The following is a 22,404-nucleotide window of genomic DNA, read 5'->3' on the forward strand; positions in this document are numbered from 1 at the left end:
TGGGGGGAGGTCAGATGCTCACAGGCATCCTCCCTGAGGGCCATCAGTTGCCAGACTGCAATAGGCCCCGCACCCTACTGTTAAGGACACTGGACGCCTGCAGTCATCTATTTGGTTCCAGAAGGTGGGGCTTTACACCCTACTGATAATGGTTCCTATGGAGATCTAGAGAACAGGTTAAAGTTAAGCTGCCATCCTAAATCTAGGATCCGCCCATCTTGTCACATGTATACCCCCAATCCCTCCTCTTCCTATTGCATGCATGTCCCTAGACCACCCCCTCTCATTACTGTATTACCCATAGGACAGCCCCTTCCTGTGACGTAGGTCCTCACCGTAATTAGGGGGCTTGCAGGTCCCCAGAGAATATAAAAAGCCTGGGCTAGCATTAAATCTCTCTCTCTCCCTCCACGTGGACCATTGGGTGGAGCTGAAGTGAGCATGCTGCCATGGGTCGTGTCTGACTCCATTTATTTCAATACTTCTCTTCTATCTCTCATGCTCTCTATAACTTTACTATGATCCTGACTTATCGCTGTACAATTGCGCCTAACCCGTAATGATGTGTTAGGGGCTGGCTTCCCCTGACACAGAGCAGAACTTTGCTCCCTAGGGCGCCCCTGGCGGTCGTTTTTACAGAAGCGGGTTGTCAGGCCTTTCTTCTGCATTCCCCCGGGGTAAACGCAAACCACCCCTCTTTAGGTCCGTAGTTGACAGCAAGCTGTCCCACCAGGGACCTTGTTTGTTGTTAAAGATCACAGTACTGGTCCCCTTTAGTAAGTCGATTTCAGTTGTGCTATCCCGGATGAAAAAAGGGCCGCACATCTCTGGAAAGATGGTCTCAAAGAAGCGAACTTCAATGTTTTCTACTCCCTGGACAACTGTGGATGCCAATGAGAGCCTTCCTAGTCAAGCCTATTGGAACAAGAAGAAAATGAACAGAAGCAGGCCTATTTGCTTGCCAACCCGATTGAGCCTTCTATGATTCCCAGGATTGTTCTGTGTTGCCCATGGTGGGGATGATGCCTTTTAATGGCATTTCCATTTGACTGTAGCTTTGGTTGCAATGGTGGAAATGGGGGTTTGGCAGAGGCCGATTCCAAATGCTGTGTTGTATTAGGAGAGATAAAATAGCTATAACCTTGGCTTTGTGGGGCTCCCCTCCCCATTTCTCTGTCCATTGTCTGTTGTGTACTCACTACTGTCACGTCTCTTCCTATGCATAGGGTCTGCAGGACACAGTCCAGCTGCCTCTTTGCATTTCCCAGACTGTGATTCTTCCTGGCAGCAGGCAGCCTCAGATTTCTCCTGCAGGAAAGTTGGCAGGTTTGCACTGCTGTGCTTTGCAAGCCACAACTCAGGGGCTGGGATATGCGATGGTAGTTATTTTAACATAACTTAGATCTATTGTCTTATTTATAGCAAATAAAAACAAACGGAAGATATAATCCTACTGCCAGCATATCACATGCTCTCTTTCTTCACATTCCACATACAATGTTGACAGAGTTTAAGCATGTGCTCTGGCCTATCTTTACAATAACACTTCGTTAAGGTCGTTTATTTAGTTTTGCTGTTGTTAAGAATCCACATAGCATGTGGTCTGCAGAAAGCTAAGGAAGACAGCGGGAGCCCAGGACTCATCTGAGGGAACTGCACAGGCAACAAGCCTCCGGTGAATCCAGATCGAGGGCGGGAGGGACTGAGTCCTAAACTGAGAGCATTGGAGAGGCCGCTGTAGAAGATCAAAGGCACAAATCTGACTTGACCAGTTACAACGTTGTCCGTTGATCCCCCTCTGATGGGTGCTGGACCTGATCACGTTTTCAAAATTTTCTGTAATTTTGGATTGTTTTGCTTTGTTTTTGTTTGATAGGGCGTATCTCAGAGGTGTTATGTCATTGGAAGTCACCCTCTGGACGTTGTGTTATGTGCTTCTCAGTGTTTCGGTATTTGACACCCAGGATTGATGAATCTACAGGGACGGCAAGTGGAATAAGGGTTTTGGGGGGTGGGTACAGTGGTGGTACTAGGGTAAAGGGGAGACGATGTCAAGGAGTCCAGGAAGAAAAAGAATATTTGGAAACCGATTGTAGTAACAATTGTACAATTCTGCTTGATGAGATTGAACTATGGAAAGATATGATATATGTATTAACTCCCAAGGAATAATTTTTAATGGAAAAAGAATACACACAGCAATGACACACCGATTCAAATTTCCACATGTATAATTCATAATATTTTAATTGTATGCTATTGCATGGAAATAGCAACATTCCTTTAACCATTCTACTAATAAAAGACACTTAGATTGTTTTCATTTTATGGAAAAAGAATGTTCAAATGATTACACATACAGTGGTTTGTTTTTCCCCGAAATATGCCTGTAGGGAAAATTTCCAGGGATGAGATAATTGTGTGAAAAAGAAGGAAGAGTTTGTGGCTAACTGAGCTGTCCAATCCCGTCATTAAGTGCTGCCCAAGTGTCAGTGCTTCTGGCAATAGACGGGAATGCTCATTCCAACACGTACGGAGCATGTAAAACCTACCATCCTATTCTTATCTTCAAAATAACAAGGGCTTTCACACCCAGAGCTCTGAGGTATGTTGGGATGGGTGTAAACATTTTTTGCATGTTACTTCATTTAACTCTCACAAAGCCTGTGTGAGGGAAATCCTTGTGATGAACACTGAAGCTAAGGCAAAGAGGTTAAGTGCATTACTCACGGTTCCATAGCTAGGAAGTGTAGACATGTATTTGAACCCGCCAAATCTGAATCCAGGACCTGCCTATTCAACCATTATACTATGCTGCCTTGCAATATGTTTTCAGCTTATAGTTATTTAATTAAATAAATAGTTGCTTAACTATTCTATAACAGCTTATAGTCATTTAACTAGTGTATTAAATTATACATTAGCAGAGAATCATATTCATGCATATCAACATTAATATTTTTATTGTGGTAAATATCTATGCAATAAAATGGCATTTACCATTTCAACAATCTTTACATGCACAGTTCAACTATATGATGTTGATCATGTTGTTCAACTCATATCTGTTAACAAAGTTTCCCTTGTGTTAGTTTTTGCTTAATATTTTGCATTAACAGATGCATATATATGTTCAAGTGAGAATTTCACTATGTTCTTTTTTGTAAGCTTCCTTCTTGAAAATTGTGCTTTTGAGTAAGGATAGCAGTGAGATAATTCTTTTTTTTTTGGTAATTCTTAAGGTTTTGGACATTTATTTTCATCATATGGCTTAACCATCACTATTACCCATCTTTTAGGTCTTTGTGTTTTTTTTTAACCACTTGTCAGTATTTAGTGTTCAGGAACTATGTATTACATTGCCAAGGGTTAAATAAATTGCAGTTGTTTCATCCATCTAGGATACTCTAAGCATGTTTGTTGTTGTTTTTAGATGCTCACGGTCCTATAATCAATTCTGTCCTGCCAGGTACCAAAGAAACTTACCTTATTGACTTTCTTGAACAACTGAAATGTGGGTAACACTTTGATGTGACATGTTTGGACCAACTCCTGGGAAAGAAAAGAATTGGCATGAGGTCAGAGTTTTGGATGTCCTTCTTTCTGGTCCAAGGATACTGCTTGGTGACTTTTCAGGTGGCATGTTTGAAAGGCCAGGAAGACCTGACTCATTATGGATTCTCCTGCCCAGAGTTTTTCTACCACACCCTCTACATACGCTACAGTGGAAGATGATGGTTCCTAAGATTGCTGGATTCTTCTGTTCCAGTGCTCAAGGAAAGGATGCGTGACTGAGGCTGGGACAGAAAGGGCACTGACAGGCTGAGTGGGCTTTATCTGAGATAAAGATGTTGAGATTCCCCAGTGGGACTCAGTATCAAGAACGCATGTTATAAAACGTAGGAAAGAGTACTAAAAACTTACACCGACCCCAAGCAGATTCCAACTTATTGTGGAAGGAGATCGGATTTCTGAGGCTGTCAACCTTGCCGGGAGCAGTTCGCAAGGCTGGTCATTTTGAACCAATGACCTTGCAGTTAACAGACTGAGGCATAGCCCACGGTGCACGAGAGCTCTTGGAAAGAGCAAAGGTATCTTTACTACAAATCATACCTGGCACATGGGGTGATGCGTCACTACTGTCTTTGGTAGGTGCCATTGCACCAGTTCTGACCCATGGCGATCCTAGACACCACAGAATGAAACATTGCCTGGTCCTGCACCATCCTCACAATTGTTCCTGTACTTGAGCCTACTGTCACAACCACAATGCCAACCCCTCTCTTTGGAGAGCCTTCTTCTCTTTCACCGCCCATCTGCTTTACCGAGCACCATGGCCTTCTCCCTGGACTGGTCTCTCCTGACAGCATGTCCAAAGTACGTAAGATGAGATGCCTCACCATACTCGCCTCTAAGGAGCATTCTGGCTGGACTTCCTCCAAGACAAATTTGCTTGTCCTTTGAGTAGTCCACGGTACTCTTAACATTCTTCTCCAGCACCAAAATTCCAAAGTATCAATTCGTTCCCAGTCTCCTTTGTTCAATGTTCAATGTCCAACTTTTGCATGCATATGAGGCAATGAGAGATACCATAGCTTGGGTCATTTGCTTTTCAGCATTTTAAAGAGATCTTGTGCAGCAGATTTACCCAATGCAATTCATCTTTTAATCTATTGACGGCAGCTTCCGTGAGCATTGATTGCAGATACCAGCAAGGTGAAATTCATGACAACGTCAACCTTTTCTCCATTCATCATGATCTTCCCTATTGGTCTAGTGGAGAGAATGTTGGTCTTGTTTACACTGGGCGGTTATCCACCCTGAAGGCTGCAATCCTTGATCTTCATCAAGTGTTTCAAGTCCTCCTCAGTTGCAGTGAGCAAGGTTTGTATCTGCATATCACAGGTGGTTAATAAGCCTTCCTCCAATTCTGAGGCCACGTTCTGCATATACGCCATCTTCTCTGATTAGATGCTCAGCGCACAGATTGAATCCATATGGTGAGAGAATACAACCCTGGTGCAAACTTTTCCTGATTTTAAACCCTGCCGCATTCCCTCATTCTCCTCACTGAATTTTCATCCATGTACGAGTTCGGCATGAGCACCATTAAGTGTTCTGGAATTCCAAGTTTTCTCCGGGCTAGCTATAGTTTGTTATGACCCAGGGTGATAGACTCACCAAGTATTTTCAATGAAGCCCGCGCAGTTCTTTCTTTTGAACCGTTTCTTTGTCCATCTTTGTGAACGATTTGGTACCAATGGATAAGAAACTCATTCCAAATCTGAGTTGTTTTAATCCATTCCAATATGCTGCCAAGGGTCAGTTTCTGTTTATCTTATTTAGGAGTCAAAAGAAAATTAGCGACCTATCATTTCAATAGAATTGAACTTCTTTCTCTACTGTACCTAAGGTTTTAATTTCTGTCTTCCCACCATCTCAATGTATGTCCACGTACACAGACATGCACTGGAAATTTCATTGTCACAGTGAAGACAACAAATTAGAAACACAAGAAAGAAAATAGCCATTTTGTTTCACCACAAAAGGCAAAGAACTATAGTAAAAAAGACAGAAAGAAGCGAATAGCGGCAAGTTGTGGAGAAACTGAAGCCCCATGTGCTACTGGTGGGATCACAAGAGAGGAAGCCACTTAAAATTCATCTGCGAGTTTCCGAAAAGGTTAAACATGACTACATTTGTGACCTGACAGTTTCACTCCAGGTATATACCCAGGAGAAATAAACACACACATGCCCATACAAAAGACGTGCATGCTTGTAATAACACTATTTATAATAACCCCAAAGCTAAAGCAACCCAAAGGGCCATCAACTGACCAAGGATGAAACAAAATATGGAATAGCCACACCATGGAATAATGTTCAGCAAGAAAAAGAAATGATTTTCTGACACAGATGAAACTTGGAAAATACTATAAATGAAGCAAGTCAGTCACGAAAGACCACATATTGCATGATTTCATTTAGATAAAATATTAATTTAGATAAAATGATCTCTCTCTTTTTTTAATGTGTAAGAAATAGTTTTTATCAAGAAATAATTGTATAACAGGAAAACATCCCAGTTCAGTCCAACTCAAGTACATATGTTTGATATGAGTCCATAAGTCCCTCTTCACACTCACGAAGCCACATGCAATGATGCAGAATGCAGGAGGAACATCACTGGCCAGTGGGTGCAAAGTCTCTTGGATCCAATGGAGGTGAGCACATCTCCAGGGCTCTTGCCGGTCTCAGCATGGCTAATCAATAGGAAGGTGAAGGCAGGTGTGTGTGTGTGTCGGGGGGAGGTTCCTAGGACCTGTCTTATGAGAGGTCATCATCTAGCTTCAACTTGATTGACAGGCTAGACTCCATCACTACTCTTTTATATTTTCAAGTTGATGTGAAATTATGTAACACCAGACATACCTAGGGACAGGATTGGGCCTTGGAGAAATCCAGTCCCATGACTATCCATTGGGCATTTATGTGCTTAGCTTTGTGCTCCATGGTCTGGGGACAGCCATTGATTTGGGATCTGCTAATACAGGCTTTCTTGAGGGGCAATTCTCCCCTATGAGTCAGCATCAACTCAGTGGTGGGTTATTTTGGGTTGTTGCTTTGTTTAATATAGGCATTAAGGAACCTTGGTTGCGTTTTGGGCTGCAAACTTCAAGGCCAGCAATTTGAAACCAGTTGTCAATCCTGGGAGAAAGAAAAGACTTGCTTTCTGAAGAGCTACAGTCTTGGAACCCACAGGGGTTTTCCAACCCTGCCTGCAGGGTCATTATGAGTCGGGATTGAGTCAATGGCGGCAAGTTTGGTTTGAGTTTGGTGGCATAGTGGGTTAAGTGTGTGATTGCTAAGAAATTATATTTTAATGAAGCAATTAAAAGTAAAAAGAAGATAATGATCCTTAGACACGTATTCTGAAGGCAGAGTATATAATTTAGTTTAAGGGACTGCCAAACATTCTCACACTTGAAGAAAGCCTGAAGGAAACTGAGAAAGGGAACTTCTAGCAGGTTCCTGGCACTGCCATGCATTTTATGTATCTTACTGCATTTTATCTTCTCGTGTAATATCATAATGAAGCTTACTGAGATTAAATGATAACAGGTCACACAAGTATTACAAAGCAAAGCTGGTTGAAGAACAGGTTTTTTTTTTCATTCTAAACTTCAAATTCAGTTTAATATATGAATGCTGAAAACCAAACCCATTGAAGTGCAGTTAATTTTGATTCATAGCGATCCTACTGACCAGAACGGAACTGCTCCAAACACTTCCAAGGTTGCCAATCTTTGTCGGCACAGAAGACCCCATCTCTCGCCAGTGAGGCAGCTGATGGGTTCACACGGACAAGCTCTTGGCTAACAGTTGATGGCTTAATCATTGTGCTCCCGGGGTTCCCTATACTTTCCTATGAATACACCACTGTTATTGTTGTAGGGTATTTTTGCATTACAAATGAACAAATATTAACCAGGAGAATTTTGTGGAAACATTGTATATTGTAAGACACATTTGGATGCATGGAATGAGCCTGATTATTCTTTGTATATATGTTGGCACAGAGTGGCGACTCTTAGGACAGGAGGGAGGGGTTTCCTGGAATTCTTTGTGATTTTTTTTAATCCCACAAAAAGCATGATACAAAACAAGAGGAAAGTGAGGTGTAATAAAGTGTTTGTAATCCATTGAGTTAGGCTTTAGCCATTGTGATAGGTGGGCTTGTTGCGCCAACATGGCCAATGAGCACATGTGAAATTGATTGTAGGGCGGAAAGATAAATAGCTCAGCAAGCCTCGCCTCACCCCTCTCTCTCTTGCTCTTGCCTTGCTTGTTCTGTGCCTCCATTTGCAAGCTACACTATCTGAGGGATGCCTACTCATGGACTGTGTCGCTGTAACTTGAGGTTCCTTCAAGACCTGCTTCGCCAAGCTACTGGAAGGTACATCTCTTGAACTGAGGACTGTCAGATACTGTCATTTGGCTGACTGTTGGTGACCTGCTTGCTGTTTGCTGCCTGTGGCCGGATAGCCTGCACTGCTCCACGGAGGACTACCCCGCGGCCCTCAAGACTTGAAGACTGCCGCTGTACTAGCTGCCTCATGGACGTGAGTTGCACTGAGTCATTTGTGCTGCTTTATAGATTAACTGTTTATTTCTTATGTTATCTATCTATATAAATATATACAAAATTATTAGTGTCCTGGTTTTGTTTCTCTAGAAAACCCTAACACACTGGTACCAGGAGTGCTTCTAGAGAAATAAAATCATAAATACGGGCTTCTTAAATTGACTCTCCAGCTTGATTAGTTTTAACTGCATTAATAATGCTATTTCTACCCCTAAAGGCATGGCCAAGTCTGCCACTCTGACTAATCCATGGTGTGAAATAGCAAAGCTAATATCTACAGTAACACCCCGGACAGATGAGGTGCTGGTTAAAGGCAAGGCTCTGGGTGAACGTATGTTTGATATTTTCCAGCAGTTTTGTCAGGATGGCAAGTATAGGGAAGCTGGTTGGCTGGCCCCCCCTACAATGGAAAGTGTGGTTAAGGAGAGGGATGGTCTCAGGGCCTCAGGAACTGACGTACAGCCTTAAAAGCATCCGCCTGTGCTACAAAGGAGCGCCTCCTCTCTAGCAATAGAGCTGACATTGCTGAGAAGCAGGTCCAGAGTCTCATGCGAGTGGCTGAATTACAACGTCGGCTGAATTGCAGATCTAGAGCAGTGTCTGATACCAAAGTGAGGGTGTTTATAAGAAAAAGTTGGAACCCTGAAACATGGGATGGGAATATATGGGTTGATGATCCAGAAGAGGAGGATATTGAGCCCCTGCAAACAATTAAACCACCCCAGTCAATAGATCCACCCCTCCCACCTGAAGGTATTAATCCACTGTCAATAAAACAAGCCACACCTGAGCAGATTAACCAAACTGCTCAAGCTGAAATGCCAGGTGGGGCTGCATCTGTAGCATTGCCTGAGGGGAATGCCTTATAAGATATTGCTGAGAGCGCCCAGGAAGCACCCTCACCACCCATTATTTCCTCTAGACCTGTCACCAAAATTAAGTCTCAGCAAGCTCCTAAAGGTGAGGTTGAGATGATTATCCAAGAAGTGAGCTATACTCCAAGATCTGCCCGAGCTTTCGAATACTTACCCGCAGAAGCCTGGGGAATGTCCCTGGGAATGGCTGCTAAGGGTGTGGGATACTGCTGCGCGAAATGTAATATTAGACGGGTTTAAATATCTGGATATGGGACCCCTAAGCACAGATTCTTTTTTCAATGTCTCAGTGAGCGAGGTTAAGAGAGGATCTAATTCCTTATTTGGATGGTTTGCTGAAGCATGGACTGCCAGATGGCCTAGATTAGACCAATTTGAGGTGCCTGACCTACCTTGGTACACTGTAGAAGAAGGTATCCAAAAGCTTAGAGAAATTGGTATGTTGGAATGGATCTATCAGGATTTCCCATAGACCCAAAAAGGGGGTGTCCTGAGGACAACCCTTCACAACAACCATAAGGAACAAGTTCCTGAAGTGGGCACCAACATCTCTGAAGACTCCTGTAATTGCTCTTTTATGTGCACCAGGATTAACAGTGGGAACTGCCCTAAATAAACTCTGACATTTGCCCACAATGGGGCTGATTGGGCCCCATGATGGTAGAGGGAAGGTGTCAGCACTGAATCAGCAGAGACAAAGTGGATGTGGTTATAATAAACAGCAAGGTTTCCGTAGCAATCAAATCAAACTATCTCGTGTGGACTTATGACATTGGATACTTAGTCACAGTGTCACTAGGAGTGAAATACATGGGAAACCTGCTAAATATTTACATGATCTGTACAGGCAGAAGAATGCTAGATCAGGTGAACAGCAGAATAGACAGTCACGATCACTCAATCAATTCCCAGACCTGAGTCAGTTTACAGACCCACAACCCCTTGAATGAGGGAAGGCCGGGTCTCTTTGAAGGAGGACCTGCTACATCACTGAAGGTTTATACTGTTAGTCTTTCTTCTAGCCTTCCCCAAAGGGACCTGCAGCCTTTCACAAGAGTGACTGTTCATTGGGGGAAAGGAAATATTCAAACGTTTCGGGGATTACTGGACACTGGCTCAGAACTGACACTAGTTCCAGGAGACCCACAGTGTTTCAAAGACCCACCAGTCAGATTGGGGGCTTATGGAGGTCAAGTTGTCCATGGAGCTTTAGCTCAGGTACACCTCACTGTGGGTCCAGTGGGCCCCCAGACCCATCCTGTGGTTATTTCCCCAGTTCCAGAATGCATCATTGGAATAGACATACTTAGTAACTGGCAGAACCCCCATATCGGATCCCTAAAATGTGGAATAAGGGCTATCATGGTAGGAAAGGCCAAGTGGACACCATTAGAACTGCCGTTGCCTAGGAAAATAGTAAACCAAAAGCAGTACCGCATTCCTGGAGGGATTGCAGAGATCAGTGCCACCACCAAAGACTTGAGAGATGCATGAGTGGTGATTCCTACCACATCCCCATTTAACTCACATATTTGGCCTGTAAAGAAGACAGATGGATCCTGGAGAATGACAGTGGATTATGCTAAACTTAACTAGGTGGTGACTCCAATTGCAGCTGCTGTTCCAGATGTGATTTCATTGCTTGAGCAAATCAGTTCTTCTCCTGGTCCTTGGTATGCAGCTATTGTTCTGGCCAATGCCTTCTTCCCAATACCGGTCTTGAAGGACCACCAGAAGCAGTTTGCCTTCAGCTGGCAGGGGCAACAATATAGTTTCACAACTCTCCTCCAGTGCTACATCAACTCTTCTGTCCTGTGCCATAATTTAGTCTGAAGGGACCTTGATCACCTGTCTATTCCACAAAATATCACAGTAGTCCACTATATTGATGACATTATGCTGATTGGACCCACTAAGGAGGATGTATCAAAGACTAGATTCACTGGTACAACATCTGTGTACAAGAGGTTGGGAAATTAACCCAGTGAAGATTCAAGCACCCTCCACATCAGTAACATTTCTAGGGGTCCAGTGGTGTAGAGCATGTCGAGATATTCCTACTAAAGGGAAGAATAAGCTATTGCATTGCCCTCCCCCCACAACAACTAAACAGGAAGCACACACCTAGTGGGCCTCTTTGGATTTTGGAGGCAACATGTACCTCACTTGGGTGTTCTACTTCGACCTATTTATCACATAACATGAAAGGCCTCCAATTCTGAGTGAGGCCCAGAACAAGAAAAGGCTCAACAGGTTCAGGCAAGCTGCTTTGCTACTGGGACCATATGATCCAGCTGACCCAATGGTGCTAGACGTGTCAGTTGTAGATAAAAATGCAGTGTGGAGTCTTTGGCAGACCCCTATTGGTGAATCACAGCGTAGACCATTGGGATTTTGGAGTAAAGTCCTTGGCTCAACAGGTTAAGAAGGGTGTCACTGTACTGAGTGGTGTAATTGATCCTGACTACCAAGGAGAAATTGGACTGGTGTTACATAAGGAAGATAAAGAAGAATATGCCTGGAATCCAGGAGATCCCATAGGTCAACTGTTAGTGTTACCATGACCTGTGATTAAAGTAAATGGTAAATTACAGCAACCCAATCCTGACAGGATGTCTAATGACACAGACCCCTCAGGAATGAAGGTCTGGGTCACCACACCAGGCAAAAACCCGCAGCCAGCTGAGGTGCTTGCTGAGGGCAAAGGTAATACAGAATGGGTAGCAGAAATAGGCAGTTCTAACTGTGATCAATTGCAAAAGCAAGGTTTGTAATCGTTAGTGTATTTCCCTTATATGAGCTTATGGCATATCTTTCCTTTGTTCATGTATGATATATCAGATACAATTGGACTCAGTGTGTTTTTATATATAGTTATGATAGATGTTTGATGTTAAGTATAAGTGTGATTTCATTAATGTCTGGAAATTATATATGACTAAATAATTGTGTACAGATGCCAAGGGGTAGATTTTGATAGCAAGGGGTAGATTTTGATAGGTGGGTTTGTTGTGCCAACATGGTCAATGAACACATGTGAGATTGGTTGAAGGGTGGAGAGATCAATGGCTCATCAAGCCTCGCCTCTCTCTCTCTTGCTCTTTGATCATCAGACCAGTGTGCAGCTGCCTTGCTTTCTGTGCCTCAATTTGCAAGCTACACTATCTGAGGGATGCCTACTCATGGACTGTGTCGCCGTAACTTGAGGTTCCTTCAAGACCTGCTTCGCCAAGCTACTGGAAGGTACATCTCTTGAACGGAGGACTGTTAGATCCTGTCATCTAGCTGACTGTTGGTGACCTGCTTGCTGTTTGCTGCCTGTGGCCGGATAGCCTGCACTGCTCCACGGAGGACTACCCCGCGGCCCTCAAGACTTGAAGGATTGCTGGTTTAGTAGCTGTCTCATGGACGTGAGTTGCACTGAGTCATTTGTGCTGCTTTATAGATTAGTTAACTGTTTATTTCTTATCTATCTATCTATCTATCTATCTATCTATCTATCTATCTATCTATCTATCTATCTACGAAATTATTAGTGTCCTGGTTTTGTTTCTCTAGAGAACCCTTTCTAACACAGCAATTGATTCAAAATCCAAAATTGCAAGGGACAAAAAAACATTTTTCACTTGGAATTCCATTTTCACCGACTAGCATCAGCTATGTAGAGCAACTCTGCTGAGAAGGATTCTGGGGCTGGGTCCAGACCAAGAATGGGATTGGTCAGTAAAGTTAGCTGCCTTGTGAGAAGGGAGGGAGCAACAGTGGAGACACGTATCGGTATTTGCTACCATTTGTTTTCTAATATGAAGCATCCAAAACTTTTATCAAGGGTTTTGATACATAATTTGTGGAATGAGTTGTGAAATTCTACTTATAAGTTAAATTGTTTAGTCACATATACAAGTGCTATTCTAACATGTTGCATTTGCGACTTAAGAATCTACAGAAATGTTTGGTTCTTACCTGAGCCTCGTCCACATCCACATTAGCAAACATGACGTTTTGGTATTGAAGAGACATTGCCTCCAAAATAAAAGAATAAAAATTCCCGGTTACCTTGATATCAGTACTAAATAATGCCTTTTGGCAAAATTTAAAAAGGCTATGTTTACTACATTTAAAATAACTAAATTTGAATAGAATCAATTTGAATATAATTTAATTTTAAGGATCAACATTGTGTGCTTTAATAAGTACAGGTAGGTTTGGGATTGATTCAGATAGATTCAAGAGCTTAAGTTTTAAAAGTTGACATATTAGTTGGCTTGTTGATAGAATTCTGATCAAGAAGGCAACATATGAGTAGAATTTCATATTCTCATTTAATCCAACCTTTCTGGACCCGTGAAGGTTGGATGAAACCCCAGATGATTGCCCTTCTATCCTCTTTAAACTTTAACCAGAAATATCCCCCTAAAATCTTCTTTAAGCCAAATGATAGTTTCGCTTAATTAGCATAGAATATCTGTCTTGAGCATTGTCTTATTTTCCAAAACGATCAGTACGGGATCGGATTCACGAAGTAATTGTAAAGGTTACATAGAAAGTTTAGTGGAAGGAGCTCGCCTGGTGGTGCAGTGAGTTAAGCACCACACTTTCTGTCAAGAGAGGAAGGAAATTCTGAAAAGACATAAGAAAGATAGCACAACTAAAAGAGAGTAGCCAATGTCCCTGAATTGTACATGTAGAAATAGTTAAATTGCTGTATGTTCTACACATATTTATTTTAACAGCAACAAAAAATAGTGATATTTTTAAAGGTGAGATTTTAGAAATTTCAGTGAAAATAAACCAGAGTATTTTCAGTTAGGTCAAGAAATCAGAACCTCTTGAGATTTGAAGTAATAGATTTTATAAAATTGACATAAGTGCAAAAAAAATGAAAAGAAAATATCCAGAGATTCTTTTTAGAGTATGTTGGGCCACAAACAAACAAACAAACCCGAATTTATGAGGTCATAGAAAATTAGCTAGATAAAGTGACGAAAATGATCATTTAAAGACTATTAAAACATAAGCCAATGTGCACATAAGATCTTAATATAAACGGGAAAATGACATAGAATATTTTACTTTGATATTTTAAATGGGACAAGGGCAAGACAGGCATATGTGGGACATAGGACTGGTTCTGAGAGGAAGGTTAGATCAGTGTTGCTGTTAGCTTCTGACTGACAGTCACTGCACAGAAGGAAACATTCACTGCCTGGTCACGGGCATGTGCCACCCTCAAAGTCAATGCTATGTGTGAACCCATTGCTATAGTGGCTGTCTCAATCCATCTTGTTGAGAGTCTCCTTTCCTCGACCTTCTACTTTACCAAGCATGATGTCATGTCCTTCTTTAGGGTCTGGTTCCTCCTAATATTAGGCCCAACTCCTTCAGACTACACCTCACCATCCTGACATCCAAGTGTATTCCTTCCAAGATAATTTGCCTCTTCTCCTGGCAGTCCATGGCATAGTCAGTGTTCCTTGCCAACACCATAATTCAAGTGTATCAATTCTTTTCTGTCTTCCACTTTAAAGAGCTCTTTTGCAACAAATTTGTCCAATGCCATACATTATCTAATTTCTTAATTGTGTAGATCTAAATAAAGAAATCCATAACAATTTCAATATTTTCTTCATTGATCATAATGTTTATAGATCCCGTTGGGAGGGGATTTTGTTTTCTTTACAATAAGTTGTAATGTTTTCATCAGTTCTCTTCCCTTTTAGAAAGTGGTGTCATCTGCAAAGTGTAGGTTGCCAGTGAGTCTTCTTCCAATCCTGATTCCACATTTTTCTTCAAATAGACCAGTTTCTCAGATTTGTTCAGCCTGCGGAGGAAAGGATTCAACCGTGACACATACCTTTTGCAGTTTTAAGCCATGCACTATCCACCTGTTTCGATCGAGTGGTTGTGGCTTGGTCTAGTGCTGTGTGTTGAAAGTCAGTGTTGCTTGGCTTTTCTTCTCCGGAGAAAAGCTAGCAAGTTTCTCCGGAGTGGTTTGCCAAAACTGAGGGAGTCACACACGTGAGACAGGAAGACAAAGACAATGCATCGGAACAAAGATATTTAATAAGCACAGAAAGCTTCATTCACTAAGCGGGTTACTTCACGATTTGAGAGGAAGCTGATGACACCATTGAACTTTATGGGAGTCAGGTGACAGGATCTTATCAGCTTGTCTCAGCCCCTATTGATCCTTATTCTTGCATCCTGATTGGTCTGTATTCCAGCATTTGGGTCATGACTTGTGGAATGAACTGTGTGAGGCAAATTGGGACGGTCAATCAGATCTCCAGCTAACCCTAACAGGACCAGTGGGACAGATCAGGAGAGGTGGGGTTGGGATGGGTCACTTGCATGTGACCCGTGGAGTGGATCATAGGGATGGGTCATTCAGACCTCATAGGTCATCTAGGCTGCTAGTTGAGCCTGACACCACAGCACATGTTCCACATGAGAACAATGAAGTGTGTGGGAATTCTTAGTCTTTGCGAGGTCATCCTTAATTTGATCCACACAGTTTAGTGCCTTTGCTTAGTCAGTAAAACAAAGGTAAACATGTTCCTGGTTTCTCTTTCAGCCAACAGCCACCTGTTATCAACAACTGGTACCCCTTATTGCACCTGCTCTTCTGACTCTACCCTGTTGATGTACTGCTGCAACCATTTAAAAATTATCTTTAGAACAATTTTACTTGCATGCGATATTAGTAGTATTGCCCCTTAATCTCCACATTGTATTAGATCGCATGTCTTTGGAATGGGCATGTACAAGAATCTCTTCCAGGTGGCTAGCTAGGTAACCACATTCCTGGACTGGAAGAGTGAGTGCTTCCTGCATTGCAGCTGCTTATTGAAACATCTCAATTGGCATTACGTCCATTTTTGAAACTTGACTATTTGGCAATACCTTCAGTGAAGCAGGGAGCTCTGGTGGTGCAGTGGTTACACATTGGGCTGCTAACGGAATGGTCTGAAGTTTGAACCCACTAGCTGCTCTCAAGGGGAATGAAGGGGCTCTCTACTCCTGTAAAGAGTGACAGTCTCAGAGGTCCCAAGGGGGAAGTTCTTCTCATAGGGTTGCTATTGACTCCATCTCAGTGAGCTTAGTTTTGTTTGTTCAGTGCAGCTCAGAGTTCCTTCTTCTGTACTCTTGCTTCTTGATCATATACGAACTCCTGAAATGGTTGACTGTCAGCCAATTCCTTTGCTATAGTAAAGGACTAGGGCTGTTTAATTAGAATAAATATTATAGTGCTGTTTAACTAAAATATTTACCTGGAATATTCAAATATTTGGAAGTTCTGAATTTTTAAACTCTGTCAAATATCAGTTTTCTGCTATGAATAATCCATTAAAAAAGAGGTGAATTCTTGATGTTCTTTGTAGAAGTAACCACAGAAAAGTATCACCAATTGTCTGGTGTATATACAAGATATCTAATTAGATCGTAATACATTAGCTTCATAGGAATCCTAGTGGTCTAGTGGTTATGCATTGGACTGCCATTTGCAAGTTCAGCAGTTCGAAACCACCAACCATTCCTCATGAGAAAGGCAGGACTTTCTATTACTGTAAGGAGTTAGTCTCAGAAACCCACAAGGGCAGTTCTCCCCTGTTCACTATGAGTTGGCATCGACTCGATTGCAGTGAGTTTGAGTTTGGTTTTTATTAATAGCAATTAGTAGAATGCTTTAAATAAAACAAGAAATGTGCTTCATAAATGTCAAACTTAGAACGATTAGGCAAAATATCTGAGGACTTTAAATTCCACTTATAAACGTAGGGTGGATGCTGAGCATGCTTACTTGAATAAGAGGTTGTATAACCTTGCAGGGACCACACCATTTTGCTGAAAACTTCACCACCACAAGTTTTCGTCCAGCTGCTTCTAAAAATGCCTGCAGTTCTTCCTGAAACCAGAATATAAACATGAGAATGTAAAAAACCACAGAATCTCATGAAGTGTTGACGAGGCTACAATGACAGGCTAGTTTCCAGATGTTTGAACCAGGACCAACCCCATTGTTCATCAGCTGACACTATCTTTGTTAAATGTCCAAGATCGATTAAATTTATCTTGGTAAAGATATCTGTTGCTGTTTTGTGTGGTCAAGTGGACCCTGACTCACAGTGACCCCATCAGAGAGTGTAGAACTCCATGGGGTTTACAAGGCTGTACATCTCTATGGTAGCAGACTGTCCCATATGTCTCTTGCAGACTACCCGAAAACTCACAGCACACGCCTGTCAGTTAGCAATCGAGTGCTTAGCCACTGTACGACCAGGGCTCCTTGTTTATGGTGTAGTCCCGGCGGTTTTAACTCATTGCCACCCTAGGCACAATAGAATACAACACTGCCTAGTATTGTGCCATCCCCACAATTGCTATGTTTGAGTTCAATATGGTAGCCAAGGTGCTAATCTATCAAGATGAGGGTCTTCCTCTTTTTCATGACCCTTTACCAGGCAGGATGTTCTTTTTCAGGGATTGACTCCTCCTGATACCATGTCTAAAGTACACGAGACAAAGCCTGGTTGTTTTTGCTTTTAGGGAGCATTCTGGCCATACTTCCTTTAACAAGGACTTGTTTGTTCTTCTGGTCCGCTGTGCACTTTCATTATTCTTTGCCAATGCCATAATTCAAATGCATCGAAATTTTCTGGTGTTTCTTCTGAATTTCATTGTCCAGCATTCACATGCATAAAAGGCCATTGAAAATATCACACCGTGGGTCAGATGTACCTTAGTCAGTCTTCCAGGTGACAGCTTTGCTCTTTAACACTGTAAGGACATCTTCTGCAGCAGATTTGCCCTTGACTCCTGCGGCCATGAGTGTGTTGAATGTGAATTCACGTACACAACGAAATCTTTTTGACAACTTCAGTCTTTTCTTTGTCATGTGTCTCGGTCCAGTTGTGAGGATTTTGGTTTTCTTTACACTGATTTGTAAACCACACCGAAGGCTGCAGTATTTAAGAAATCTTCATCAGCAAATGCCTTAAGTCCTCCTTGCTTTCAGCAAACAAGGTTGTGTCATCTGCATATCACAGGTTGTAATGAATCTTCCTCTTAACCTGATGCCGAGTTTTTCTTCACGTAGTCCAGCTTTGTGGATTATGTGCTCAGAGTAAGATGGAACAATTATGGTGAAATTATACAACCTTAACTCACACCTTTGCTGATATTAGACCAACCACGTGATGTCCTCATGTTCAAATGACTGTCTCTTGTTCCATGTACAGGTTCCACATGAACACAAGGAAATGTTCTGGAATTCCCATTCTTCTCAACGTTTTCTGTAGTTTCTTGTTATCCACACATTTGAGTGTCTTTGCGTAGCAAATATAGCATAGACACCTTTCTCGTATGCTCTGCTTTCAGGCACAATCCATGTGACATCAGCAATGATATCCCCTGTTCTGTGTCATCTGAATTCAGCTTGAATTCCTGGCAGTTCTTCCCTGATGTACTGCTTCAGTATAGCTTTCATGTAGTAGTAATGATATTATTTCATAAATTCTCCATTCTGTTGGGTGACTTTTCTTTGGAATGGCCAGAGATGTGGATTTCATCTAGTCAGGCTCTTGTAAGTACATAAAAATGACTATAAATACATATAAAAATTAAGTGTCTATTCACTAGACCAAATCCACTGGTGTCCAGTCAACTCCAACTCACAGTGAGCCAGCATATTTCAGAATGGAATTAGGTTCCAAAGGTTTTTCAATTATTATAATCAAGGCTCAGCCACTCTAAAGGCTTAAAGTTCAAGAGCCCCCAGTGAAATGGAAGCAGAGGCCTGGAGATCTGCTTTTGTTCAGCTGTTACAGTGAAGATGCCCACATGGAGATGCTCTTCTCTACAGCATGAGGGAACTGTGTGTCAGAAACAACTCCATGATTCGACAACACTCTGACAGAAGCAGATGACGAGTACCCTATGGAATGTGTACTAATATTACTATTTTAGAAAACTGAAGTTAATAACTATCTCATGACCAACACATTTGGGAGTGACATAGTTGCTTTTGTGGATCTATCACTCTGACTCCAGAATCCATTCATCACTACCCAAGATGATCTCTTCAGCTCTTCATAATAATGGGGTCACTCATACTCTCATTGGCCCTAACTGCATCAGGAGTTTATCCAATCAAAAAGGTAGGGGAAGGGCAAGAATCCCACTAATTGGATTGAGTCAAGCAGGACGAATCACTGGACATGGGGTGGGATCAATCCCATACATGCCTACCTGCTACAATAGGAAGGTTGCCATTTGATTTAATTTTGTTTCTAGTAGGTAGAACTAATGACTAAGAACAATTACTAAAGTCATTATACACTGTTCTTCTTTTACCAACATGTCTCTAACGGGAAATTCAGCTTTCAGAGAGCCATGCCAAGCTTCATTTCTCATTTCAAAGTTATGTTGCTTGCTTCTTTCAGTCTGGTCAGGGTTATATTTGCAATCTTAGCTATGGCTGCATTTGGGGGACATGTCAAAGCTCTCAAACTATTCATGGTGATTGAGACTCAGGCTTTCTACTCCTCTCCCTCTTTTTTAATGTGACTTGGCACCAGAAAGTCAGGATGCTAATGCCTACTTTATCCCTTAAACGGGAATGAATTATCCAGTAAGTAAGGCAAATTCCAATTTACTAGTGCATACTTACCAACCTGCAGTGAACAGGCTTGCATGAGGTTCACTACAGATGGGCTCACTTGTGTGTACTGTACGATCCTGTAGGAAACAATTTCACGTGGTTTTCTCCAATGTGAAACCCAAGTGAAATGGTTCATTAGAGATCAGTATGTAAGTGCAAGTAAGCCTGTCTTTACCTGGCTTACCAGGTAGTCCTTCCTTGTCAGGGACTGTAAATTTGAATAGAGGCTTTACTTCTGCAGGAAAGTGCTCTGGGGTTGAGAGAGACAGACAGATGCCTGCCGTACCTAGAAGCAGAATCTTTGATGTGGTGAAAAAAAAAATCTGAAACTGTTCATTAGAGATTAGTCAGCTAGCACAAGTAAATCCACACTTGCTTATTAGCTGGAAAAACTGAAACCAACAACGCAAAAACCCATTGTCATTGACTCACTTCTGACTCTTAGTGATCCAAAACACCGACTAGGACTTATCTATCTGGTGTTCAAGGCTGTACCTTTGTGTAGGATCAGATTACCAGGTCTGTTCTCTTGGGAAGTCAGGGGTAAGTTTGAACTGCCAAACCCTTTGATTAGCAGCCAAATACTTTACCCCTCTGTCACCAGGATTCCTTTCCCTTAAATAAGGTGAGGCCTACCCTCTCTTAGAGGCAATTGTCTCTTTCACAATCCACTTAATGCAAATTTCCTACAAATGCACTACAAGAAGCATGTCGTAAGAATTAATCATTAGCACAGGAAAGAACTAATTCTGAATTTGTAGATACACACTTACAAGGAAATGTGACTTAATATAAGTATATGTATTTGGAAACTTAATTGGATATGTACTTTGACTTTTGATATCATAGTCTGTACATTCTGTTAATATTATTTAAGAAAATGTTTCTCTTACATAGAATTTAGCTGGCAATTTAATTATTAGGAATCATTTAGAGGCAATGTCATTCTTTGTAAAATAAGGGGTTACTTGTACCATATATGTATTTACATTTGTTGGGGCAATAATATCAGGCAATGGGTAGAAAGCAATTTTATAAAATATCTATCAAAGGAATTGATAATATTACTGGCTACTCATTTTTTTCCTACCCAAGTCTATAGGCATGGCTGGAGTTCCGCTTTTTTTTTTTTTTTTTTTTAGACTTGGTACGAAAAAGCCTGAATTCTTTCAACTCTAAAGGCTTCTCTGGGTGCAGCTAAAGTATTACGCATGAGATTCGGTAGAGCACATTTTAGCAGCTGGCCTGGAGCCAGGTAGAATCCGAGCTGGGAATAACCATCAGGGAGGCGTCAGGCCTTTGTGATCAATCTGTCCCTTGGCTACTGAAGGACCAACACGAAGAAGAAAAAAGTTAAATTACCCTTGGTGTCGAGCAACAAGGGATTACTGAATCGAGGAGACAATTATTAAAATCTATCTAATTTCTTCTTAAGATGGTCTCTTGAAATATCCAATGAAGCCAAATAAATACTTGCCGCATTTTTAATAATCTCTATCATGATTTACACCTAGGAATGGCTGATGAGATTCTCTGGTTGGTTCTGTTGGTCCACTGTATCTGTCTACATCAATCTCCGGCTCCTAGCTGGAATACAGGGGAGCTTCTCTATGATGTCATTAAACATGCGTACGCAGAACCTGGAATTTGGCTGACTTGGGGTTTAATTGCACTGGCATGTCAGGGCTTGTGGCCAAGAGGTAGCAAATTAAGGGACTTGTATTCAAAATTTGTACTGATCCTCCTATCACAGTACTTGTCACGCCTTCCTTCCCCCTTCTCCTCCAACCATCAGTGAGAAGCAGGCAACCTGCTGCTAAGTGGACGGAAGAGATTTTCATTTAGGATTTTGAAATAGCTATTTTGACCAGATTGAGAAAAATATAAAAATCTTAATCCTATTATAAATTTGCTTTTATGAGAGATAGATCCCCTGAACTTTGCTATTGTATCCTAATAATTTATGAGGCGCAGAAATTTCACATTGATAAATTAGGCCAGGTGTCAGAATTTATTTTTTTCTGCTCAATATTATAGGTTTTGTGCTTTGTTTGTTTATACAACTGTATTCAAATATAAAAATCCATTCTCAGCTGATTGGCCTTAAAATACAGTAGTGATTTACACTGTCTGCATGTGGTATCTGTCATTACTAAGAATTTAGTGAAAGAAAAACCCCCAACTATATGTCCATGATCAACATTTTCCAAATCTTTCTCAGAACAATGATGACAACAAAAGTAGCTGGTTTACAAGAAAACAAAACAGCAAGATCCTCCTTTGGATTTTTATATACACCCAGTCAGACCTCTTAGGAATGAGGTATCCTTCCTACCCTCTGAGCATTAGAAGAAGTTGGAAGTATGAAGTATTCGACTGGGTACCCCCCAAAACCCAGATATTTTTTCAAAGCTATGCGTATAATTTTTTTAACAAACCAATCTTATCACCCTCAAAGTACTTTCCATTACACTTAATACATTTGTCAAATCTTCAATTCCAGTCTTGGAAACAATTTTTTCAAACTCATCTGTTTGGATGGCTGACAGTACCTCCCTCATTTTTTTCTTCACCTCTCCTATGTTATCAAATCGCTGCCCTTTTATGTCCCACTTGGGATGTCTCAGGAGCAAGGTCAGGTGAGTATGGTGTGTAGGACAAGAGAGGCATTTTTTTTGTTGTTGTTGTTTGTTATTGTCAAAACTTGTGCACTGATATGGC

The 22,404-nt window shown here is 41.5% G+C and overlaps 1 protein-coding gene across 1 annotated transcript; it reads right to left on the bottom strand.

Annotated features, from left to right (window-relative positions):
* Nucleotides 1-909: 909 nt before the first annotated feature.
* Nucleotides 910-21,184, bottom strand: LOC142458506 (thioredoxin domain-containing protein 8-like). Its single transcript, XM_075559517.1, has 5 exons — nucleotides 21,161-21,184; nucleotides 16,825-16,929; nucleotides 12,987-13,046; nucleotides 3,487-3,552; nucleotides 910-915 (listed from the first exon to the last, which is right to left on the bottom strand). The coding sequence occupies exons 1-5, from the start codon at nucleotides 21,182-21,184 to the stop codon at nucleotides 910-912; spliced, it is 261 nt and encodes an 86-aa protein (XP_075415632.1).
* Between the last annotated feature and the right edge of the window lie 1,220 nt (nucleotides 21,185-22,404).

Source organism: Tenrec ecaudatus, chromosome 10 (genome assembly GCF_050624435.1).
Source record: "Tenrec ecaudatus isolate mTenEca1 chromosome 10, mTenEca1.hap1, whole genome shotgun sequence".
NCBI lineage: Eukaryota > Metazoa > Chordata > Mammalia > Afrosoricida > Tenrecidae > Tenrec > Tenrec ecaudatus.